General features: G+C 39.7%; 4 protein-coding genes across 8 annotated transcripts; 2 read left to right on the top strand and 2 right to left on the bottom strand.

Annotated features, from left to right (window-relative positions):
• Nucleotides 1–916: 916 nt before the first annotated feature.
• LOC109203775 (uncharacterized) lies at nucleotides 917–3,394 on the bottom strand. Its single transcript, XM_019363487.1, has 6 exons — nucleotides 3,370–3,394; nucleotides 3,128–3,251; nucleotides 2,792–3,009; nucleotides 2,528–2,711; nucleotides 2,221–2,285; nucleotides 917–2,049 (listed from the first exon to the last, which is right to left on the bottom strand). The coding sequence occupies exons 3-6, from the start codon at nucleotides 2,972–2,974 to the stop codon at nucleotides 1,153–1,155; spliced, it is 1,329 nt and encodes a 442-aa protein (XP_019219032.1). The 5' UTR covers nucleotides 2,975–3,009; nucleotides 3,128–3,251; nucleotides 3,370–3,394; the 3' UTR covers nucleotides 917–1,152.
• A 5,562-nt stretch (nucleotides 3,395–8,956) lies between these two features.
• Nucleotides 8,957–12,318, bottom strand: LOC100702959 (uncharacterized). The gene is made up of 6 exons (XM_025910928.1): nucleotides 12,230–12,318; nucleotides 11,971–12,094; nucleotides 11,635–11,852; nucleotides 11,371–11,554; nucleotides 11,064–11,128; nucleotides 8,957–10,892 (listed from the first exon to the last, which is right to left on the bottom strand). The coding sequence occupies exons 3-6, from the start codon at nucleotides 11,815–11,817 to the stop codon at nucleotides 9,996–9,998; spliced, it is 1,329 nt and encodes a 442-aa protein (XP_025766713.1). The 5' UTR covers nucleotides 11,818–11,852; nucleotides 11,971–12,094; nucleotides 12,230–12,318; the 3' UTR covers nucleotides 8,957–9,995.
• Nucleotides 12,319–13,918: 1,600 nt separating this feature from the next.
• LOC112848050 (uncharacterized) lies at nucleotides 13,919–16,374 on the top strand. Its single transcript, XM_025910929.1, has 2 exons — nucleotides 13,919–14,002; nucleotides 14,439–16,374. The coding sequence occupies exons 1-2, from the start codon at nucleotides 13,964–13,966 to the stop codon at nucleotides 15,333–15,335; spliced, it is 936 nt and encodes a 311-aa protein (XP_025766714.1). The 5' UTR covers nucleotides 13,919–13,963; the 3' UTR covers nucleotides 15,336–16,374.
• Nucleotides 16,375–19,558: 3,184 nt separating this feature from the next.
• On the top strand, nucleotides 19,559–25,146 carry LOC109203921 (uncharacterized). Of its 5 annotated transcripts, none has more exons than XM_019364090.2 (11): nucleotides 19,638–19,772; nucleotides 20,760–20,857; nucleotides 21,019–21,153; nucleotides 21,382–21,530; nucleotides 21,626–21,762; nucleotides 21,860–21,953; nucleotides 22,071–22,194; nucleotides 22,313–22,530; nucleotides 22,611–22,794; nucleotides 23,037–23,101; nucleotides 23,273–25,146. In XM_019364090.2, exons 2-11 carry the CDS (start codon nucleotides 20,764–20,766, stop codon nucleotides 24,167–24,169), a joined length of 2,097 nt encoding a protein of 698 aa, XP_019219635.1. In that variant the 5' UTR covers nucleotides 19,638–19,772; nucleotides 20,760–20,763; the 3' UTR covers nucleotides 24,170–25,146. The 5 variants fall into 5 exon arrangements, with proteins under 5 accessions (XP_025766709.1, XP_019219635.1, XP_025766712.1 ...); XM_025910927.1 differs by having other exon boundaries at nucleotides 22,952–23,101; nucleotides 23,273–23,415; XM_025910925.1 differs by lacking the exon at nucleotides 21,019–21,153.
• Nucleotides 25,147–25,371: the final 225 nt, after the last annotated feature.

Here is a 25,371-nt window from a genome sequence, read left to right as displayed (position 1 = left end):
TACCGGGAAGGATCTGGCCTCGGGAAGAAGAAGATGTCCTTTTAAATGTGTCAGAAGTTGTCAACAGAACATGTTTGTTTTTGAAACTCATGTATGTACGATATCTTCTTGACGCATAAAAATCCATAGTCAAAACCATAAATCCTAGAAAGCAAGTTCTGTTCTGATATGAAGTGTTGCGTAAGATACTCAAAAGCAATTTGACCTCATACTGAGCCACACCTTCAAGAAGGTCATGCATTATATCAAATGAGTAGTTATTGCAAATATGGTAATACTGCAATGAATTGAGTGCAGAATTTCTTTTCAACCCATACAGTGACTTCAATTTAGGATTTTCCCGAAGAGACTGGCAACGTATGTCAAACAAATCTTTCCCACGAGGAATAATTTTAGGATCATCCTCACTGTACACCATTTGACAATCATTCTTCTCAATCAAACAAAGGCGACAGAAATGACGGCTACTGAACGACTCATTAAAACCAAGAATTGAGTGCATCCCTAGGTTATCTCCAGTGATCTGTGATATTGTGCCATATACCTGCTCATCAGAAAATGGAAGACTTAGCCCTTGGCTTTCCAGTTTTTTGACATCATTTATCAGTGGTTCCAGTATAACATCAAAACCATACTTTTGCAGATCTGGTGTGTGGAAAAGTGACACTAAATGAATGTTCATCAAAATGGAATTAAATTTTGGGGGCAAGTTTCTTATAACAAAATAAATACAGCCAATTTTGTGAATTCCGCGTTTAGAGCCAAGAGGATTGGCTGTTTCAAATCATCATAGTATAGCTGAATTTGTAATGCATGCCTTTTGGCTGAAAACAAAGGGTGAGTTTTAAAGTAACTTCCATCACAAAAGTCATGATAAGCATCAGGCTCTGAGCTACACTCTCTCTGCAGGAAACACAAATCTCTGGATTTCTAAACATGAACTTCAAAGACTCCAAAATAGGTACATATATAAAAGTATCCTTCACAGGTACTTGATCATAAGTACCAGACTTCTGATTTCGCCTGATGTCATACCTCACTCCAAGTGTTATTTCTCTAGGTTCTACAACTCCCCATTTTAGATTGAAGTATTTATTTCGTTTCCATTCTGTGTTCAGATTGGTGAAAGGGTTTTCAAAATTTTCAAAGCATTCATTTATTTATTAAAGATATGCTGGAGTCCTTTGTGGGTAACGCAGAAAGAATGGCCTGCTTTGCTTCTGAGCGAAGCTCACTTGTTAATTCCTCCAAATCGCCTACAAGTGAGGATACTAAACTGTTAGAAAGGCCACTACCCTGCAGTTTGGCCACAATGGATGCACACATTTCTTTGGATGAATCCCTTGTAAGTACTGAATCAATGCTCACTGGAACACTGGAAGAACTAGACTCTGGAAGAACACTGGGAGAACTGTGAGGAAGATTTGAGGAATTAAACTGGTCCTCCAAAGCAGGTGAAACTGTGTCATTAGAAAAACAAGCAATGGCTGAAGTTCGATCATTTTGGTCAACATTGCTGTGAAAACTACTGAGGTGCTTCCTAAAGCCTGCATAAGTTTGGAACTGAAGCCTGCAGCCTGGCTGCCAACAAAATAACTTAAACTTAGGTCCAGGATAATAACCATGTTCACCTCTTAAATGTGAAATCAGCTGCTGACTGCTGGGATAAGCTCTCTTACACAAAACACATGTCAGCATTTTAATGATTTTTACTTGGGTTGTGAGAAGAATTTCCTGGTTAAGGATTTTGGCTCTCAGGTCACGAACTCTTGGGGACTCCTTCATTTTCCCCATATCAATATTGTATACTGTTGTCTGCAGAAATGTGTAGAAATTCACAAGTGCAGCATCATAAGACACACTGAACACAAAATGAGCTTTAAAAAGCTCATCAAATGCCCCAAGGGAGCGGCTGGCCTGGCAGGGGATGAGACGCTTGTCTATGGCAACATAGAAGCTGTCGACCTTCCTCTTCTGGCGCCCAACAGCCAGGAGGTATGGCTGCTGACTCTGCTGATTCTGGAGATGCTCTTCCAAACTGCAGCAAGACTGGAGTTGAGACAAAGATACTGAGCATTAGACACAGGAGCAAGTCAGAGATAATAGCATCACAGAAATGAGTATGTAAACCTCCTTTGTAAGCTCAACTGTAATTTGTTTCATTCACCTCTTAACCAGTGACATGACAACTTATGATAAAAACTATAAATATTAAATTACCTTATGAAAGACTACAAGTCTCTCAACAGCATCAGAGGCGCTGATTTTTTGATACTTTGGTCCTCCTGGAGGTGGCAGAAGGAGATGTAACAGTAACAACAGGGAGGCCATGTCTTGGGCAATTTTTAAGGAGAACTAGAAAAGCACTTCCTAAGAAAGTTGAAATGTGCTGTCATAAACATTAAACTAACAGCTAAAGAAAACTGATGAAGCAAAGCTAACAGGTGAATGAATTGGTATTTATTAATAGAATCCTGATGCTATTGAACTTTAACTGCTTATAGCAAATCATATTTAACAAACTCACTTGCTGCCTCATCAAGATCACTTCCTGGTAGACTCTCTGCTGACTGCACCAATTGACGCAACTCTACTGTTGAGGTGAGCTGCTTGGCCTCTTTGATGATTTGATACCTAAAGATTGGATCCCATTTCTGAAGCAGCCTGGTAGATATCTCATCATCAAACAGGAGAGTGAAGTCTTGATTCACCTTTAAGAAAGAAAATCTACTACTGCCACATTCATCTTGAAATTTAAAGTGATATTAAAAATTCCACTGAATATTCTCACCAATCCTTTTGTATCCAAGAATCTTGGGAAGATAGACAGGATATCAAGACTTTTGTCAGGATCATTGATGAGCTTCTGACGATGCTGAAAGGTCTCTCTCATCTTCTGGAAAATCAAGGAAGTGTCGGATGTATGGTTCAGCAAAGAGATGGCCTCCTGGCAAGCATCTCCATCAAGCTGCATGTCGACATTAATGGGCCTTTGGGAATTTGGGCCCCCTGAAGAAAAACACACAAACATAAAAGCATGGGTGCTGAGCAGATAGGTAAATGAAAACAAAATAGTATATAATGTAAATGAGAACATTATCTAGTTTGTGGACACTTAATTTCTTACCTCCTTCTTGAGCAAAGCCAGTGGAGCTACTTGGTGGTGCAGATCCTCGTCTAGTCTTTCTCTGTATCGTTTTCAGACGCCAAGAAATGTATCCAGTGCTGCTTGCAGCATCATAGAAGTGTTCCTAAAATGTAAATACATTCAAAAATAATGTGTTGTCAATCTGAAAATTTTCAGACACAAATCCCAATGATGCACAGCATGAAAATTATGTAAACAAAGTGCAATAACAGTGACTATACATAGCCTTTCTTGGAGTATGGGTCTTTCAGGATGGAACAATGTCACTACCCTAGCGCGTACTGTTTTCTAACAGCTTTGGTGGGGAGGTGCCTGAAAAACGATTTTAAATTAGCATGCTTAAGCAATGGCAAAATAGTAACTTGTATTTAAAAAAAAAAAAAAAAAAAAAATGCACAAATAGAACACACATACCCATGGCAATCAATCATGTGAGCCACTATTATATTGACCATTTTTCTTCTGGTAGCATCTGTTAGAGTTTGTGTTGTGTGATATTCCTGGAGAACCTCTTCACCACCTGAATTGGTTCCAAGTACACCTTCAATTAACTTGAGAAAAAAAGATGCAAAAAGTGAGGAATAGCTTTTCTACATATTAAGAATAATGAAGTAGAAAAATATGAGAACTGAGTTTTGTCACAACCTTTTTAGCAGATGCTGCATCAACAGTACCCTCAACTCTTGTTTTCTTCCTGGGACCCTCATCTAGAAGTATAGTTGATGTACTTGCATTTGAGCTGAAGCTTGAGTCAGAACAATCAGATGCAGAAGACAAGGAGCAATCAGAAAATTCTAAAAGGAAAAAACAACATTCTGTAAGGTGTAGAAAAAAATCTGGCTGCAGATTTTTAACTAACAAAGCAACATCACACTGCAGACCTGACTCATTTAAATTAACTGATCTCAATGTTCAAACAGCTGATTGGTCAAATTGTGTGCTCCTGATTATTTGGAACAACCAGCAGCCACACGGCCCTTCCCCGTGTCTGGTGTTGAGTTTGCCCCTTTAAATTTCTCACCATCACTTGAGAAAACTGTTAGGACCACAGTGCCTTGGCTGATAAGGTCACTGAAAATCACTTCATCAACTTCTGTCCCTGTTGCATCTTTGTACACTACTTTTGCATCAGGTGGCAGGCAAAATCTCTCGATGACTGGAAAAGATAAGATATATCTGAGTGCACCTTTTAAGTAAACTGTTCTTGCCTCACATTCACTAAAGTGATACACCACTGTATGATTCAAGAGACTTGGCGAAACGCCCTACAAAAATTCTGTCCCCCCAACTAAAATTAGGTAAGATATAAACAAACCTTTTTCATGAAACTGCATAAACTCAAACCGCCCATCAACCTCTTCCAACTTCACATACTTCTGCTGTTGGCAGTATCGAACCTGGACCAGCATTTTACTGAGACAAAATAATAACAAAAATGACATACTAGTAAGTATTTGACATTTAGAGCAATTCAAGCAAAAATGATTAAAACACTGACATATACCGTACATGGTGATTAGTACTGACCATGCGTTTGAATTTCACTGCAATAACATTTAATGTTATCAAATAAACCTGTGTCTGTCCATGCAGGAGTCCAATTGATACACAACACAATACAAAATACATGTTAATCTATGGTGTAGTTTACACCAGACACGGAGTGCTACGAAGCGATTGTTTCGGTATCTGGTCTATTTTTTGCGTGGGCCACGCATGTTCCGCAGGAAGTTACACCAAGACACACAAGACAATAAGATAAGATAAGATAAGATAAGATAACCTTTATTAGTCCCACACGTGGGAAATTTGTTTTCCAGGCAATTTTGAAGATAAAAGCTATTCTCCAAAATAAAATACTGCGATTGACAAATGCGATCAGATTCGTGTATGAAAAGAGACAATAGAGATGAAAATAAACACATCGCAAAGGAGGGACAGCCTAACTGACTATGTTTGGGGCGGGTGTCTCAAAGGGAGAAGAGAGTGAGACAGAGAGAGAGACAGATTAGAGACAAGTCAACGATGAACGATGTCAAAGTAAAAGCAGGAGTGATTAAAACAAGCTCTCTTCAATTATTTTGGGATGTTATTTACTTATCAATTGTGAAAAAATTGCTCTGAATAAACAGAGGAGCAAAAACGCTCATGAACTGGCGTGGAGAAAGACGTGTCTGTGTGAACAGGGGAAAAGCTGAACGTGGCGCGGAGCTACCACGTGCAGTGTCTACCGTCACTCACGAGTAAAAAGACTGCAACATTAACATTAGCATTGAAGGCTAAATAGAATTTTCGACACATCTCCTCCTCTATTAAAGCTCGTTTTCAGCAACCGAACACCAAGAAACATCAAGAAAACCTCACTGCACCGATAGAATACCGTGAATTTTATATAAGTTTGAATTACTTACCGTTTGTGTAAAATACTCCAAGCAGCAACACGGCAGGCATCCACCACGGTGTAACCTGCAGAAGCACATGGAAAATCGGCCCGGCAGAGCAAACTATTAATTGATCCACAGGTTTACCTGGGCAGAAGCCCAGGGGCCTACCAAGATAAATAACTCTCTTCAGAGTTTGTCTGTGAAGGTTCTCAGTCATCCAGGTCATCGTAGTCAAAGGAGTTTGCAAAGAAAAAGCGTCTGGACTTCTTTAAGTTGCTTGAAGACGTTTCACCTCTCATCCGAGAAGCTTCTTCAGTTCTAAGGTCAAATGGCCGAGAGTCCCAGATTTAAACTCAGTGGGAGTTTTCAATGAACTTCAGGTCCAGGGTATATGCAAATTATACCCTGGACCACAGAGGGTTAAATTTGAAAACAGTTTAAAAAAAAACCATCCCCATTCTAAAATGTCATGTGACAATCTGATTCATAAAGAGTGATGATGTCACAAGGACAGCATGCCTTTGATCCTTGGAAGTGTTTTCCTTAAATAGGGGTCAGGAGCAGCAAGTTTTAGTCAGTTTGTTCGCAGCCTTCAAACGTTCGACCAGAGATATATTTGAAAGTATTTGTAAACCTCTTCAGAGTCACTGTGCACAGCATTCAAAATGGATCGACGAAAACGCCAACAAAAAATAAAAAATCTTGCTGCCTCTACTTCGAGGTCTGGGCGGCCACTCGCTTCAAGAGGGATGACTGATATGACACGATCCATTAGTGCCTCATCAGTCCAAAGGACATTACAGGAAAACTCCGACCTACATGCAAAAATTAAACAAATTGAAGAAGAGAAGCTTCAACTGGAGGAGAAGTGCAGACAATTGGAAGCACGAAATCAAGAGCTGGAAAAACAACAGCAACGCCAGCCTTACACAAAAATTATTAGTGAGGCCTGGACAGGAAAGTTTGGTGAAGCACGACAGAAGATTTTGTTCCTGATGAAGGAAAACAAGACAAAGAGTGCTGAATTAAAAGAAACGTCTGCCCAGCTTCAACGCACGAACGCTACTATTGGGGAGATGCAAAGGGATCTCCAAAACATGGAGCAAAAGAATCAGGCGCTCCAAGGAAGGCTTGATGAAGCTATGGAACAAAATGCACAAATCCTCGGACAGAAAAAGGAAGAGGTCACACAAATGCAGGACCAACTCAAAGGCATAAAGGAAAAATACGAAGTGCTGAAAGTCAGGCTGGATGAAACAGAGTGCAAAAATAAAGAGCTTCTTCGAGAGAAAGAGCAACAGGAAGAAAAACTACGTTCAAAGATGCAGCGTAGGATCAATGAAATGGCGACAAAACACTCAGAGGTCATTAATGACATGTTGTTGAACTCGGACAACTTGAAGCGCGAAAACGCTGAAATGCTTGCGCAAAAGCAGCAACAAGAGAAAATAAATGAAGACCTGCAGCGTAAGCTTCAAGAAATCACAAGAAGAAATGAGCAGTTAAAAAAGATCCACAAGGAAAAACAACAGCAAAATACAGACAAGTGCAATCTATTAAAAGAAATGGAGCAAAGATGCCAGAAGCTTGAGAAGGAAGTTGAAGGAACAACCGATCAGTTGAGAAACCTCATCCTAGAGAAAAAAGTGCTCGTGGAAAAGCTCATGGAAAAGAAGAAAAAACGTTTCCGCTTCTTCTGGAGGAGGGACACTCCTGCTTTTTCTACTTTTTCTATTTTTTCTACTGCTGATGTCACCTCGTCTCCCTCCACCTCTGTTCCATCTTAATTTTCACCTCTCCTCTCCCCTTCTCCCTTTCTCTCCTAACACTTCTTCCCTCTCTCCTTCATCTTTTTTCTTTTTTCACCCTGACCCCCCAACCAGTCCCGGCAGTTGACTGCCCCTCCTGAGCCTGGTTCTGCCAGAAGTTTCTGCCCGTTTAAAGGCAGTTTTTCTTCTCCACTGTCGCCTAGTGCTTGCTCAGAGGGGATTGTTGGGGTTTTCTCTTTTCCCCTTCTTATTACCGTTTTCCTTTATTTACCGATTTGTTTTGTTTACTTTTCTTTTACGTTGTTTCTTTATTTACTTGTTTAACTTTTTTTTTCAACTTATGTAATAAACTAATAAACCAATTGAATTTATCCTCTGAGTATTTTACATCTAATCTTTAAAGAATATTTCCAAAACATTTTCAAACATCACGATATGTCTTTTGTTTGCTTGTTAAAACCCCGTAAATGGTGAAGTAAAAACCCTGTGATATGGTTTAAAACATCAAAATAGACTAAACAACTAGTCTAAAACTAAGAGACACAGGATAAAGTTGGTGTGAAGGTTTCAGTCTGTGAATGAATCTAAGCACCATCACCTTAACTTTAAATTCATCTCTGTTACCCTTTTTGTAACTGAACTCTGACCTTGAGCACCACAGCCACTGCGCACCAGTCACACGCACTTTAAATCCATCACAGTAAACCAGTTAGTTTACCTCAGTTTGTTTTGCAGCACATTTTACAACATGCAAATGCATAATGTGCCATGTACAGACTCAAATCTGATTTAAAACATGAGGACTGACCTGTAAGCTTTACATTTACAGTTTATCACATACCACTGAGCAGTTCTTACCTGTAAAATTCTAACCCCTGAGAAGAGATATTTTACTGTTATTTTATCATTGCATCAGAATCATTTAATAAGCATTGCATTGAAGCGTTTATTGAAGCTATTGACATTACATTAAAGTTTATATTACAGTGATTGTTATAACCTCATGTTAATCTTCTATTCACAGGGGTTAGTATAATCATATAATCTTTCATTGCAGGTGTAACCGTGATCATCTTTATACATATTACAGTTTGGTGCTTATTATAGAGTTGTGCTCAAGTCAGTAAGGGTTAAAAGCTACAGTCAGCGGGATGTCTGGCTGATCTATTGAGTGAAGTGACGTAGAGCATAGAAGGCTGCACACGCTTACAAAACACTTATATCATGTTATTCTTTATGAGCTTTTATTCAGTCATATATTTTGTTAAACTTTAAGTAGTGGCATTTGATTAGAACATTTATTCAACATATTACATATATGGTCTCAGTTAGGTTATGGCACACATGAAGAGTTGGCCTCTGTCCTTACAGACAGAGTGGATGCTGAGGTCGAGACACACATGCACACACAAACAGTCGTTGGACTCATGTTTAGGCAGTAGTTCAAATATTCAAATAATAGTTTGCAAAGCCTTGTAGCTGTAAGATTATGTTTGCAAAAGAGACAGTTTGTTCTAGGGGATAAGCAGAGTTAGAAGATTACCGGGAAGGATCTGGCCTCGGGAAGAAGAAGATGTCCTTTTAAATGTGTCAGAAGTTGTCAACAGAACATGTTTGTTTTGAAACTCATGTATGTACGATATCTTCTTGACGCATAAAAATCCATAGTCAAAACCATAAATCCTAGAAAGCAAGTTCTGTTCTGATATGAAGTGTTGCGTAAGATACTCAAAAAGCAATTTGACCTCATACTGAGCCACACCTTCAAGAAGGTCATGCATTATATCAAATGAGTAGTTATTGCAAATATGGTAATACTGCAATGAATTGAGTGCAGAATTTCTTTTCAACCCATACAGTGACTTCAATTTAGGATTTTCCCGAAGAGACTGGCAACGTATGTCAAACAAATCTTTCCCACGAGGAATAATTTTAGGATCATCCTCACTGTACACCATTTGACAATCATTCTTCTCAATCAAACAAAGGCGACAGAAATGACGGCTACTGAACGACTCATTAAAACCAAGAATTGAGTGCATCCCTAGGTTATCTCCAGTGATCTGTGATATTGTGCCATATACCTGCTCATCAGAAAATGGAAGACTTAGCCCTTGGCTTTCCAGTTTTTTGACATCATTTATCAGTGGTTCCAGTATAACATCAAAACCATACTTTTGCAGATCTGGTGTGTGGAAAAGTGACACTAAATGAATGTTCATCAAAATGGAATTAAATTTTGGGGGCAAGTTTCTTATAACAAAATAAATACAGCCAATTTTGTGAATTCCGCGTTTAGAGCCAAGAGGATTGGCTGTTTCAAAATCATCATAGTATAGCTGAATTTGTAATGCATGCCTTTTGGCTGAAAACAAAGGGTGAGTTTTAAAGTAACTTCCATCACAAAAGTCATGATAAGCATCAGGCTCTGAGCTACACTCTCTCTGCAGGAAAACACAAATCTCTGGATTTCTAAACATGAACTTCAAAGACTCCAAAATAGGTACATATATAAAAGTATCCTTCACAGGTACTTGATCATAAGTACCAGACTTCTGATTTCGCCTGATGTCATACCTCACTCCAAGTGTTATTTCTCTAGGTTCTACAACTCCCCATTTTAGATTGAAGTATTTATTTCGTTTCCATTCTGTGTTCAGATTGGTGAAAGGGTTTTCAAAATTTTCAAAGCATTCATTTATTTATTAAAGATATGCTGGAGTCCTTTGTGGGTAACGCAGAAAGAATGGCCTGCTTTGCTTCTGAGCGAAGCTCACTTGTTAATTCCTCCAAATCGCCTACAAGTGAGGATACTAAACTGTTAGAAAGGCCACTACCCTGCAGTTTGGCCACAATGGATGCACACATTTCTTTGGATGAATCCCTTGTAAGTACTGAATCAATGCTCACTGGAACACTGGAAGAACTAGACTCTGGAAGAACACTGGGAGAACTGTGAGGAAGATTTGAGGAATTAAACTGGTCCTCCAAAGCAGGTGAAACTGTGTCATTAGAAAAACAAGCAATGGCTGAAGTTCGATCATTTTGGTCAACATTGCTGTGAAAACTACTGAGGTGCTTCCTAAAGCCTGCATAAGTTTGGAACTGAAGCCTGCAGCCTGGCTGCCAACAAAATAACTTAAACTTAGGTCCAGGATAATAACCATGTTCACCTCTTAAATGTGAAATCAGCTGCTGACTGCTGGGATAAGCTCTCTTACACAAAACACATGTCAGCATTTTAATGATTTTTACTTGGGTTGTGAGAAGAATTTCCTGGTTAAGGATTTTGGCTCTCAGGTCACGAACTCTTGGGGACTCCTTCATTTTCCCCATATCAATATTGTATACTGTTGTCTGCAGAAATGTGTAGAAATTCACAAGTGCAGCATCATAAGACACACTGAACACAAAATGAGCTTTAAAAAGCTCATCAAATGCCCCAAGGGAGCGGCTGGCCTGGCAGGGGATGAGACGCTTGTCTATGGCAACATAGAAGCTGTCGACCTTCCTCTTCTGGCGCCCAACAGCCAGGAGGTATGGCTGCTGACTCTGCTGATTCTGGAGATGCTCTTCCAAACTGCAGCAAGACTGGAGTTGAGACAAAGATACTGAGCATTAGACACAGGAGCAAGTCAGAGATAATAGCATCACAGAAATGAGTATGTAAACCTCCTTTGTAAGCTCAACTGTAATTTGTTTCATTCACCTCTTAACCAGTGACATGACAACTTATGATAAAAACTATAAATATTAAATTACCTTATGAAAGACTACAAGTCTCTCAACAGCATCAGAGGCGCTGATTTTTTGATACTTTGGTCCTCCTGGAGGTGGCAGAAGGAGATGTAACAGTAACAACAGGGAGGCCATGTCTTGGGCAATTTTTAAGGAGAACTAGAAAAGCACTTCCTAAGAAAGTTGAAATGTGCTGTCATAAACATTAAACTAACAGCTAAAGAAAACTGATGAAGCAAAGCTAACAGGTGAATGAATTGGTATTTATTAATAGAATCCTGATGCTATTGAACTTTAACTGCTTATAGCAAATCATATTTAACAAACTCACTTGCTGCCTCATCAAGATCACTTCCTGGTAGACTCTCTGCTGACTGCACCAATTGACGCAACTCTACTGTTGAGGTGAGCTGCTTGGCCTCTTTGATGATTTGATACCTAAAGATTGGATCCCATTTCTGAAGCAGCCTGGTAGATATCTCATCATCAAACAGGAGAGTGAAGTCTTGATTCACCTTTAAGAAAGAAAATCTACTACTGCCACATTCATCTTGAAATTTAAAGTGATATTAAAAATTCCACTGAATATTCTCACCAATCCTTTTGTATCCAAGAATCTTGGGAAGATAGACAGGATATCAAGACTTTTGTCAGGATCATTGATGAGCTTCTGACGATGCTGAAAGGTCTCTCTCATCTTCTGGAAAATCAAGGAAGTGTCGGATGTATGGTTCAGCAAAGAGATGGCCTCCTGGCAAGCATCTCCATCAAGCTGCATGTCGACATTAATGGGCCTTTGGGAATTTGGGCCCCCTGAAGAAAAACACACAAACATAAAAGCATGGGTGCTGAGCAGATAGGTAAATGAAAACAAAATAGTATATAATGTAAATGAGAACATTATCTAGTTTGTGGACACTTAATTTCTTACCTCCTTCTTGAGCAAAGCCAGTGGAGCTACTTGGTGGTGCAGATCCTCGTCTAGTCTTTCTCTGTATCGTTTTCAGACGCCAAGAAATGTATCCAGTGCTGCTTGCAGCATCATAGAAGTGTTCCTAAAATGTAAATACATTCAAAAATAATGTGTTGTCAATCTGAAAATTTTCAGAACTTAAATGTCAACGCACACAAATCCCAATGATGCACAGCATGAAAATTATGTAAACAAAGTGCAATAACAGTGACTATACATAGCCTTTCTTGGAGTATGGGTCTTTCAGGGATGGGAACAATGTCACTACCCCTAGCGCGTACTGTTCTCTAACAGCTTTGGTGGGGAGGTGCCTGAAAAACAATTTTAAATTAGCATGCTTAAGTAATGGCAAAATAGTAACTTGTATTTAAAAAAAAAAAGTATTTTTGGTTTCTCCGATGTTCTGCCCGGTGGTGTAGGGTCCTGATTACTCCAAGTTTGTGTTCCAGAGGGTGATGGGAGTCAAAGAGGAGGTACTGGTCCGTGTGTGTGGGCTTCCGGTAAACTGTTCCCTCTAAGCCTGAAGGGAAAAAGAAGGAACGCACACATGTAAAGGAAGCACTCAAAACATGTGGCTACCCTAATTGGGCATTTATAAAGTCAGCAAAGATGCACAGAAAAGACGATCAGACACCAGCGAGGGAGGATAAGAAGGACAAACGCAACAACATTGTCATCCCCTATGTAGCCGGTGTATCAGAGAAACTCAGGAGAGTTTTCTCCAAACACAACATCCCAGTGTACTTCAGACCCAGCAACACACTCAGACAGAAACTGGTTCACCCTAAAGACAAAACTCCTAAACACAAACTTAACAATGTGGTGTATGCTGTACAGTGCAGCGAGGAATGCCCAGACCTCTACATCGGAGAAACCAAACAGCCACTTCACAAGCGCATGGCACAACATAGAAGAGCCACCTCCACGGGACAAGACTCAGCAGTCCATCTGCATCTTAAGGATAAAGGTCACTCTTTCGAGGATGCCAACGTTCACATTTTGGACAGATGGTTTGAAAGAGGAGTGAAAGAAGCCATTTACGTCCACTGTGAGCGACCATCTTTGAACAGAGGCGGTGGTTTACGACACCAACTGTCTGCCATCTATAATCCAGTTTTGAGATCCCTTCCCAGACGCCTTAACGCCCACTCACATCCTGGGCCATCTGACCTCAGGAAATCACATGATAGGGTGGGGCCAGGTTTCACAATGAGCTCACCCAAAACTCTGGCTGATTAGGACCCACACCCGCTTTCACACCTTGGCTCATGTGATCAGAGGATCACCAGGGGGTCCTTTGTCCCCCTTTCGGGGGGAAACTCCCACTAGGTTAAATCTGGGACTCTCCACCACTGATCCTTAGAACTGAAGAAGCTTCTTGGATGAGAGGTGAAACGTCTTCAAGCAACTCAAGAAGTCCAGACGCTTTTCTTTCCAAGCTCCTTAGTCTACGATGACCTGGATGACTGAGAACCTTCACAGACAAAGGCTTTATGGTTTTTCCTATAGATTGACAGATCACGTGACTTTCGCGCATTGCATGCTGGTAACTCGTGGCAAAACAATCCAAGTACCGCATCAAACGCAAGCATTTGCATCACCGCAAAACGTTCATTCTCCGGTTCCAATACCTTCTTGGTTTTTCCTTGCCACTCAAAAAAGGAATGTACAAAACTAAGGAGACCAATGCCGGTCCGTACAAAGACAGACTTGATGAAAAGGCAAAGAAAAGATACGAGGAAAAAAAATCAAAGGAGTGAGAGGGTCAGACCCTTACGAGCACACAGAGTGGACAAAAGACGTTAGCGTGCTGCCCAACTTTCACCACGCTCAGATTTATAATTATACGGTTCTTGGAGTGAGTGCATACACTCATGAAGTTTTTAGTACCTTCAGGTCACTGCAACAAGCCCGGGTACAGTTTACGGACGGATGGGTAAAGGACCTTGAAATGCACCGGGTAGAACGAAAGACCATCGTACAAACAAAGGTAAGTTTACCAGTCTCACAAATCGTCTTCATAAATACACATTCGTTAACCGTTTATTAATATAACTTTTGAGCTCAACGGTAATTAATTAGTAGTGGAAATAATTTCTGGTAGGCATTACAGAAATGTAGCAGTAATATTGTATGTTGTAATCGCACTGGACAATTAGTGATACAAAACAACTGTTTTATCCTGTGAATAAAAGTACACAGCAAAAACTGGAGTGTTAAAATTTCAGGGTTACACATGTTAGAGTTGATTTCCACTCTCAAAGTGTCATTTTAACACATTCTGATTCAAATAGTGTTCAGTGTTGGAGTTATTAAACAGTGTTATTCAAGTCCAAGCAAAGGAGGTTTACATACTCATTTCTGTGATGCTATTATCTCTGACTTGCTCCTGTGTCTAATGCTCAGTATCTTTGTCTCAACTCCAGTCTTGCTGCAGTTTGGAAGAGCATCTCCAGAATCAGCAGAGTCAGCAGCCATACCTCCTGGCTGTTGGGCGCCAGAAGAGGAAGGTCGACAGCTTCTATGTTGCCATAGACAAGCGTCTCATCCCCTGCCAGGCCAGCCGCTCCCTTGGGGCATTTGATGAGCTTTTTAAAGCTCATTTTGTGTTCAGTGTGTCTTATGATGCTGCACTTGTGAATTTCTACACATTTCTGCAGACAACAGTATACAATATTGATATGGGGAAAATGAAGGAGTCCCCAAGAGTTCGTGACCTGAGAGCCAAAATCCTTAACCAGGAAATTCTTCTCACAACCCAAGTAAAAATCATTAAAATGCTGACATGTGTTTTGTGTAAGAGAGCTTATCCCAGCAGTCAGCAGCTGATTTCACATTTAAGAGGTGAACATGGTTATTATCCTGGACCTAAGTTTAAGTTATTTTGTTGGCAGCCAGGCTGCAGGCTTCAGTTCCAAACTTATGCAGGCTTTAGGAAGCACCTCAGTAGTTTTCACAGCAATGTTGACCAAAATGATCGAACTTCAGCCATTGCTTGTTTTTCTAATGACACAGTTTCACCTGCTTTGGAGGACCAGTTTAATTCCTCAAATCTTCCTCACAGTTCTCCCAGTGTTCTTCCAGAGTCTAGTTCTTCCAGTGTTCCAGTGAGCATTGATTCAGTACTTACAAGGGATTCATCCAAAGAAATGTGTGCATCCATTGTGGCCAAACTGCAGGGTAGTGGCCTTTCTAACAGTTTAGTATCCTCACTTGTAGGCGATTTGGAGGAATTAACAAGTGAGCTTCGCTCAGAAGCAAAGCAGGCCATTCTTTCTGCGTTACCCACAAAGGACTCCAGCATATCTTTAATAAATAAATGAATGCTTTGAAAATTTTGAAAACCCTTTCACCAATCTGAACACAGAATGGAAACGAAATAAATACTTCAATCTAAAATGGGGAGTTGTAGAACCTAGAGAAATAACACTTGGAGTGAGGTATGACATCAGGCGAAATCAGAAGTCTGGTACTTATGATCAAGTACCTGTGAAGGATACTTTTATATATGTACCTATTTTGGAGTCTTTGAAGTTCATGTTTAGAAATCCAGAGATTTGTGTTTTCCTGCAGAGAGAGTGTAGCTCAGAGCCTGATGCTTATCATGACTTTTGTGATGGAAGTTACTTTAAAACTCACCCTTTGTTTTCAGCCAAAAGGCATGCATTACAAATTCAGCTATACTATGATGATTTTGAAACAGCCAATCCTCTTGGCTCTAAACGCGGAATTCACAAAATTGGCTGTATTTATTTTGTTATAAGAAACTTGCCCCCAAAATTTAATTCCATTTTGATGAACATTCATTTAGTGTCACTTTTCCACACACCAGATCTGCAAAAGTATGGTTTTGATGTTATACTGGAACCACTGATAAATGATGTCAAAAAACTGGAAAGCCAAGGGCTAAGTCTTCCATTTTCTGATGAGCAGGTATATGGCACAATATCACAGATCACTGGAGATAACCTAGGGATGCACTCAATTCTTGGTTTTAATGAGTCGTTCAGTAGCCGTCATTTCTGTCGCCTTTGTTTGATTGAGAAGAATGATTGTCAAATGGTGTACAGTGAGGATGATCCTAAAATTATTCCTCGTGGGAAAGATTTGTTTGACATACGTTGCCAGTCTCTTCGGGAAAATCCTAAATTGAAGTCACTGTATGGGTTGAAAAGAAATTCTGCACTCAATTCATTGCAGTATTACCATATTTGCAATAACTACTCATTTGATATAATGCATGACCTTCTTGAAGGTGTGGCTCAGTATGAGGTCAAATTGCTTTTTGAGTATCTTACGCAACACTTCATATCAGAACAGAACTTGCTTTCTAGGATTTATGGTTTTGACTATGGATTTTTATGCGTCAAGAAGATATCGTACATACATGAGTTTCAAAAACAAACATGTTCTGTTGACAACTTCTGACACATTTAAAAGGACATCTTCTTCTTCCCGAGGCCAGATCCTTCCCGGTAATCTTCTAACTCTGCTTATCCCCTAGAACAAACTGTCTCTTTTGCAAACATAATCTTACAGCTACAAGGCTTTGCAAACTATTATTTGAATATTTGAACTACTGCCTAAACATGAGTCCAACGACTGTTTGTGTGTGCATGTGTGTCTCGACCTCAGCATCCACTCTGTCTGTAAGGACAGAGGCCAACTCTTCATGTGTGCCATGACCTAACTGAGACCATATATGTAATATGTTGAATAAATGTTCTAATCAAATGCCACTACTTAAAGTTTAACAAAATATATGACTGAATAAAAGCTCATAAAGAATAACATGATATAAGTGTTTTGTAAGCGTGTGCAGCCTTCTATGCTCTACGTCACTTCACTCAATAGATCAGCCAGACATCCCGCTGACTGTAGCTTTTAACCCTTACTGACTTGAGCACAACTCTATAATAAGCACCAAACTGTAATATGTATAAAGATGATCACGGTTACACCTGCAATGAAAGATTATATGATTATACTAACCCCTGTGAATAGAAGATTAACATGAGGTTATAACAATCACTGTAATATAAACTTTAATGTAATGTCAATAGCTTCAATAAACGCTTCAATGCAATGCTTATTAAATGATTCTGATGCAATGATAAAATAACAGTAAAATATCTCTTCTCAGGGGTTAGAATTTTACAGGTAAGAACTGCTCAGTGGTATGTGATAAACTGTAAATGTAAAGCTTACAGGTCAGTCCTCATGTTTTTAAATCAGATTTTGAGTCTGTACATGGCACATTATGCATTTGCATGTTGTAAAATGTGCTGCAAAACAAACTGAGGTAAACTAACTGGTTTACTGTGATGGATTTAAAGTGCGTGTGACTGGTGCGCAGTGGCTGTGGTGCTCACGGTCAGAGTTCAGTTACAAAAAGGGTAACAGAGATGAATTTAAAGTTAAGGTGATGGTGCTTAGATTCATTCACAGACTGAAACCTTCACACCAACTTTATCCTGTGTCTCTTAGTTTTAGACTAGTTGTTTAGTCTATTTTGATGTTTTAAACCATATCACAGGGTTTTTACTTCACCATTTACGGGGTTTTAACAAGCAAACAAAAGACATATCGTGATGTTTGAAAATGTTTTGGAAATATTCTTTAAAGATTAGATGTAAAATACTCAGAGGATAAATTCAATTGGTTTATTAGTTTATTACATAAGTTGAAAAAAAAGTTAAACAAGTAAATAAAGAAACAACGTAAAAGGAAAGTAAACAAAACAAATCGGTAAATAAAGGAAAACGGTAATAAGAAGGGGAAAAGAGAAAACCCCAACAATCCCCTCTGAGCAAGCACTAGGCGACAGTGGAGAAGAAAAACTGCCTTTAAACGGGCAGAAACTTCCGGCAGAACCAGGCTCAGGAGGGGCAGTCAACTGCCGGGACTGGTTGGGGGTCAGGGTGAAAAAAGAAAAAAGATGAAGGAGAGAGGGAAGAAGTGTTAGGAGAGAAAGGGAGAAGGGGAGAGGAGAGGTGAAAATTAAGATGGAACAGAGGTGGAGGGAGACGAGGTGACATCAGCAGTAGAAAAAATAGAAAAAGTAGAAAAAGCAGGAGTGTCCCTCCTCCAGAAGAAGCGGAAACGTTTTTTCTTCTTTTCCATGAGCTTTTCCACGAGCACTTTTTTCTCTAGGATGAGGGTTCTCAACTGATCGGTTGTTCCTTCAACTTCCTTCTCAAGCTTCTGGCATCTTTGCTCCATTTCTTTTAATAGATTGCACTTGTCTGTATTTTGCTGTTGTTTTTCCTTGTGGATCTTTTTTAACTGCTCATTTCTTCTTGTGATTTCTTGAAGCTTACGCTGCAGGTCTTCATTTATTTTCTCTTGTTGCTGCTTTTGCGCAAGCATTTCAGCGTTTTCGCGCTTCAAGTTGTCCGAGTTCAACAACATGTCATTAATGACCTCTGAGTGTTTTGTCGCCATTTCATTGATCCTACGCTGCATCTTTGAACGTAGTTTTTCTTCCTGTTGCTCTTTCTCTCGAAGAAGCTCTTTATTTTTGCACTCTGTTTCATCCAGCCTGACTTTCAGCACTTCGTATTTTTCCTTTATGCCTTTGAGTTGGTCCTGCATTTGTGTGACCTCTTCCTTTTTCTGTCCGAGGATTTGTGCATTTTGTTCCATAGCTTCATCAAGCCTTCCTTGGAGCGCCTGATTCTTTTGCTCCATGTTTTGGAGATCCCTTTGCATCTCCCCAATAGTAGCGTTCGTGCGTTGAAGCTGGGCAGACGTTTCTTTTAATTCAGCACTCTTTGTCTTGTTTTCCTTCATCAGGAACAAAATCTTCTGTCGTGCTTCACCAAACTTTCCTGTCCAGGCCTCACTAATAATTTTTGTGTAAGGCTGGCGTTGCTGTTGTTTTTCCAGCTCTTGATTTCGTGCTTCCAATTGTCTGCACTTCTCCTCCAGTTGAAGCTTCTCTTCTTCAATTTGTTTAATTTTTGCATGTAGGTCGGAGTTTTCCTGTAATGTCCTTTGGACTGATGAGGCACTAATGGATCGTGTCATATCAGTCATCCCTCTTGAAGTGAGTGGCCGCCCAGACCTCGAAGTAGAGGCAGCAAGATTTTTTATTTTTTGTTGGCGTTTTCGTCGATCCATTTTGAATGCTGTGCACAGTGACTCTGAAGAGGTTTACAAATACTTTCAAATATATCTCTGGTCGAACGTTTGAAGGCTGCGAACAAACTGACTAAAACTTGCTGCTCCTGACCCCTATTTAAGGAAAACACTTCCAAGGATCAAAGGCATGATGTCCTTGTGACATCATCACTCTTTATGAATCAGATTGTCACATGACATTTTAGAATGGGGATGTTTTTTTTTTAAACTGTTTTCAAATTTAACCCTCTGTGGTCCAGGGTATAATTTGCATATACCCTGGACCTGAAGTTCATTGAAAACTCCCACTGAGTTTAAATCTGGGACTCTCGGCCATTTGACCTTAGAACTGAAGAAGCTTCTCGGATGAGAGGTGAAACGTCTTCAAGCAACTTAAAGAAGTCCAGACGCTTTTTCTTTGCAAACTCCTTTGACTACGATGACCTGGATGACTGAGAACCTTCACAGACAAACTCTGAAGAGAGTTATTTATCTTGGTAGGCCCCTGGGCTTTTGCCCAGGTAAACCTGTGGATCAATTAATAGTTTGCTCTGCCGGGCCGATTTTCCATGTGCTTCTGCAGGTTACACCGTGGTGGATGCCTGCCGTGTTGCTGCTTGGAGTATTTTACACAAACGGTAAGTAATTCAAACTTATATAAAATTCACGGTATTCTATCGGTGCAGTGAGGTTTTCTTGATGTTTCTTGGTGTTCGGTTGCTGAAAACGAGCTTTAATAGAGGAGGAGATGTGTCGAAAATTCTATTTAGCCTTCAATGCTAATGTTAATGTTGCAGTCTTTTTACTCGTGAGTGACGGTAGACACTGCACGTGGTAGCGCCGCGCCACGTTCAGCTTTTCCCCTGTTCACACAGACACGTCTTTCTCCACGCCAGTTCATGAGCGTTTTTGCTCCTCTGTTTATTCAGAGCAATTTTTTCACAATTGATAAGTAAATAACATCCCAAAATAATTGAAGAGAGCTTGTTTTAATCACTCCTGCTTTTACTTTGACATCGTTCATCGTTGACTTGTCTCTAATCTGTCTCTCTCTCTGTCTCACTCTCTTCTCCCTTTGAGACACCCGCCCCAAACATAGTCAGTTAGGCTGTCCCCTCCTTTGCGATGTGTTTATTTTCATCTCTATTGTCTCTTTTCATACACGAATCTGATCGCATTTGTCAATCGCAGTATTTTATTTTGGAGAATAGCTTTTATCTTCAAAATTGCCTGGAAAACAAATTTCCCACGTGTGGGACTAATAAAGGTTATCTTATCTTATCTTATTGTCTTGTGTCTTGGTGTAACTTCCTGCGGAACATGCGTGGCCCACGCAAAAAATAGACCAGATACCGAAACAATCGCTTCGTAGCACTCCGTGTCTGGTGTAAACTACACCATAGATTAACATGTATTTTGTATTGTGTTGTGTATCAATTGGACTCCTGCATGGACAGACACAGGTTTATTTGATAACATTAAATGTTATTGCAGTGAAATTCAAACGCATGGTCAGTACTAATCACCATGTACGGTATATGTCAGTGTTTTAATCATTTTTGCTTGAATTGCTCTAAATGTCAAATACTTACTAGTATGCCATTTTTGTTATTATTTTGTCTCAGTAAAATGCTGGTCCAGGTTCGATACTGCCAACAGCAGAAGTATGTGAAGTTGGAAGAGGTTGATGGGCGGTTTGAGTTTATGCAGTTTCATGAAAAAGGTTTGTTTATATCTTACCTAATTTTAGTTGGGGGGGACAGAATTTTTTGTAGGGCGTTTCGCCAAGTCTCTTGAATCATACAGTGGTGTATCACTTTAGTGAATGTGAGGCAAGAACAGTTTACTTAAAAGGTGCACTCAGATATATCTTATCTTTTCCAGTCATCGAGAGATTTTGCCTGCCACCTGATGCAAAAGTAGTGTACAAAGATGCAACAGGGACAGAAGTTGATGAAGTGATTTTCAGTGACCTTATCAGCCAAGGCACTGTGGTCCTAACAGTTTTCTCAAGTGATGGTGAGAAATTTAAAGGGGCAAACTCAACACCAGACACGGGGAAGGGCCGTGTGGCTGCTGGTTGTTCCAAATAATCAGGAGCACACAATTTGACCAATCAGCTGTTTGAACATTGAGATCAGTTAATTTAAATGAGTCAGGTCTGCAGTGTGATGTTGCTTTGTTAGTTAAAAATCTGCAGCCAGATTTTTTTTCTACACCTTACAGAATGTTGTTTTTTCCTTTTAGAATTTTCTGATTGCTCCTTGTCTTCTGCATCTGATTGTTCTGACTCAAGCTTCAGCTCAAATGCAAGTACATCAACTATACTTCTAGATGAGGGTCCCAGGAAGAAAACAAGAGTTGAGGGTACTGTTGATGCAGCATCTGCTAAAAAGGTTGTGACAAAACTCAGTTCTCATATTTTTCTACTTCATTATTCTTAATATGTAGAAAAGCTATTCCTCACTTTTTGCATCTTTTTTTTCTCAAGTTAATTGAAGGTGTACTTGGAACCAATTCAGGTGGTGAAGAGGTTCTCCAGGAATATCACACAACACAAACTCTAACAGATGCTACCAGAAGAAAAATGGTCAATATAATAGTGGCTCACATGATTGATTGCCATGGGTATGTGTGTTCTATTTGTGCATTTTTTTTTTTTTTTTTAAATACAAGTTACTATTTTGCCATTGCTTAAGCATGCTAATTTAAAATCGTTTTTCAGGCACCTCCCCACCAAAGCTGTTAGAGAACAGTACGCGCTAGGGGTAGTGACATTGTTCCCATCCCTGAAAGACCCATACTCCAAGAAAGGCTATGTATAGTCACTGTTATTGCACTTTGTTTACATAATTTTCATGCTGTGCATCATTGGGATTTGTGTCTGAAAATTTTCAGATTGACAACACATTATTTTTGAATGTATTTACATTTAGGAACACTTCTATGATGCTGCAAGCAGCACTGGATACATTTCTTGGCGTCTGAAAACGATACAGAGAAAGACTAGACGAGGATCTGCACCACCAAGTAGCTCCACTGGCTTTGCTCAAGAAGGAGGTAAGAAATTAAGTGTCCACAAACTAGATAATGTTCTCATTTACATTATATACTATTTTGTTTTCATTTACCTATCTGCTCAGCACCCATGCTTTTATGTTTGTGTGTTTTTCTTCAGGGGGCCCAAATTCCCAAAGGCCCATTAATGTCGACATGCAGCTTGATGGAGATGCTTGCCAGGAGGCCATCTCTTTGCTGAACCATACATCCGACACTTCCTTGATTTTCCAGAAGATGAGAGAGACCTTTCAGCATCGTCAGAAGCTCATCAATGATCCTGACAAAAGTCTTGATATCCTGTCTATCTTCCCAAGATTCTTGGATACAAAAGGATTGGTGAGAATATTCAGTGGAATTTTTAATATCACTTTAAATTTCAAGATGAATGTGGCAGTAGTAGATTTTCTTTCTTAAAGGTGAATCAAGACTTCACTCTCCTGTTTGATGATGAGATATCTACCAGGCTGCTTCAGAAATGGGATCCAATCTTTAGGTATCAAATCATCAAAGAGGCCAAGCAGCTCACCTCAACAGTAGAGTTGCGTCAATTGGTGCAGTCAGCAGAGAGTCTACCAGGAAGTGATCTTGATGAGGCAGCAAGTGAGTTTGTTAAATATGATTTGCTATAAGCAGTTAAAGTTCAATAGCATCAGGATTCTATTAATAAATACCAATTCATTCACCTGTTAGCTTTGCTTCATCAGTTTTCTTTAGCTGTTAGTTTAATGTTTATGACAGCACATTTCAACTTTCTTAGGAAGTGCTTTTCTAGTTCTCCTTAAAAATTGCCCAAGACATGGCCTCCCTGTTGTTACTGTTACATCTCCTTCTGCCACCTCCAGGAGGACCAAAGTATCAAAAAATCAGCGCCTCTGATGCTGTTGAGAGACTTGTAGTCTTTCATAAGGTAATTTAATATTTATAGTTTTTATCATAAGTTGTCATGTCACTGGTTAAGAGGTGAATGAAACAAATTACAGTTGAGCTTACAAAGGAGGTTTACATACTCATTTCTGTGATGCTATTATCTCTGACTTGCTCCTGTGTCTAATGCTCAGTATCTTTGTCTCAACTCCAGTCTTGCTGCAGTTTGGAAGAGCATCTCCAGAATCAGCAGAGTCAGCAGCCATACCTCCTGGCTGTTGGGCGCCAGAAGAGGAAGGTCGACAGCTTCTATGTTGCCATAGACAAGCGTCTCATCCCCTGCCAGGCCAGCCGCTCCCTTGGGGCATTTGATGAGCTTTTTAAAGCTCATTTTGTGTTCAGTGTGTCTTATGATGCTGCACTTGTGAATTTCTACACATTTCTGCAGACAACAGTATACAATATTGATATGGGGAAAATGAAGGAGTCCCCAAGAGTTCGTGACCTGAGAGCCAAAATCCTTAACCAGGAAATTCTTCTCACAACCCAAGTAAAAATCATTAAAATGCTGACATGTGTTTTGTGTAAGAGAGCTTATCCCAGCAGTCAGCAGCTGATTTCACATTTAAGAGGTGAACATGGTTATTATCCTGGACCTAAGTTTAAGTTATTTTGTTGGCAGCCAGGCTGCAGGCTTCAGTTCCAAACTTATGCAGGCTTTAGGAAGCACCTCAGTAGTTTTCACAGCAATGTTGACCAAAATGATCGAACTTCAGCCATTGCTTGTTTTTCTAATGACACAGTTTCACCTGCTTTGGAGGACCAGTTTAATTCCTCAAATCTTCCTCACAGTTCTCCCAGTGTTCTTCCAGAGTCTAGTTCTTCCAGTGTTCCAGTGAGCATTGATTCAGTACTTACAAGGGATTCATCCAAAGAAATGTGTGCATCCATTGTGGCCAAACTGCAGGGTAGTGGCCTTTCTAACAGTTTAGTATCCTCACTTGTAGGCGATTTGGAGGAATTAACAAGTGAGCTTCGCTCAGAAGCAAAGCAGGCCATTCTTTCTGCGTTACCCACAAAGGACTCCAGCATATCTTTAATAAATAAATGAATGCTTTGAAAATTTTGAAAACCCTTTCACCAATCTGAACACAGAATGGAAACGAAATAAATACTTCAATCTAAAATGGGGAGTTGTAGAACCTAGAGAAATAACACTTGGAGTGAGGTATGACATCAGGCGAAATCAGAAGTCTGGTACTTATGATCAAGTACCTGTGAAGGATACTTTTATATATGTACCTATTTTGGAGTCTTTGAAGTTCATGTTTAGAAATCCAGAGATTTGTGTTTTCCTGCAGAGAGAGTGTAGCTCAGAGCCTGATGCTTATCATGACTTTTGTGATGGAAGTTACTTTAAAACTCACCCTTTGTTTTCAGCCAAAAGGCATGCATTACAAATTCAGCTATACTATGATGATTTTGAAACAGCCAATCCTCTTGGCTCTAAACGCGGAATTCACAAAATTGGCTGTATTTATTTTGTTATAAGAAACTTGCCCCCAAAATTTAATTCCATTTTGATGAACATTCATTTAGTGTCACTTTTCCACACACCAGATCTGCAAAAGTATGGTTTTGATGTTATACTGGAACCACTGATAAATGATGTCAAAAAACTGGAAAGCCAAGGGCTAAGTCTTCCATTTTCTGATGAGCAGGTATATGGCACAATATCACAGATCACTGGAGATAACCTAGGGATGCACTCAATTCTTGGTTTTAATGAGTCGTTCAGTAGCCGTCATTTCTGTCGCCTTTGTTTGATTGAGAAGAATGATTGTCAAATGGTGTACAGTGAGGATGATCCTAAAATTATTCCTCGTGGGAAAGATTTGTTTGACATACGTTGCCAGTCTCTTTGGGAAAATCCTAAATTGAAGTCACTGTATGGGTTGAAAAGAAATTCTGCACTCAATTCATTGCAGTATTACCATATTTGCAATAACTACTCATTTGATATAATGCATGACCTTCTTGAAGGTGTGGCTCAGTATGAGGTCAAATTGCTTTTTGAGTATCTTACGCAACACTTCATATCAGAACAGCACTTGCTTTCTAGGATTTATGGTTTTGACTATGGATTTTTAGAAAGAAAAAACCGGCCCACTAAAATCAGTGCTGGCAATAGCATTGGTTTGAACTTTATCCAGACATTCTGTCTTGTGAAAAACATCCCACTTTTGTTTGGTGACATTATTCCTGCAGGGAACAGACACTGGAATTTGTTATTGTTGTTACTTCAAATAATGA

Source organism: Oreochromis niloticus, linkage group LG10 (assembly GCF_001858045.2).
Source record: "Oreochromis niloticus isolate F11D_XX linkage group LG10, O_niloticus_UMD_NMBU, whole genome shotgun sequence".
Taxonomy (NCBI): domain Eukaryota; kingdom Metazoa; phylum Chordata; class Actinopteri; order Cichliformes; family Cichlidae; genus Oreochromis; species Oreochromis niloticus.
The sequence above is the reverse complement of the archived record's forward strand: the minus strand, read 5'-3'. Positions and strand labels throughout refer to the sequence as shown.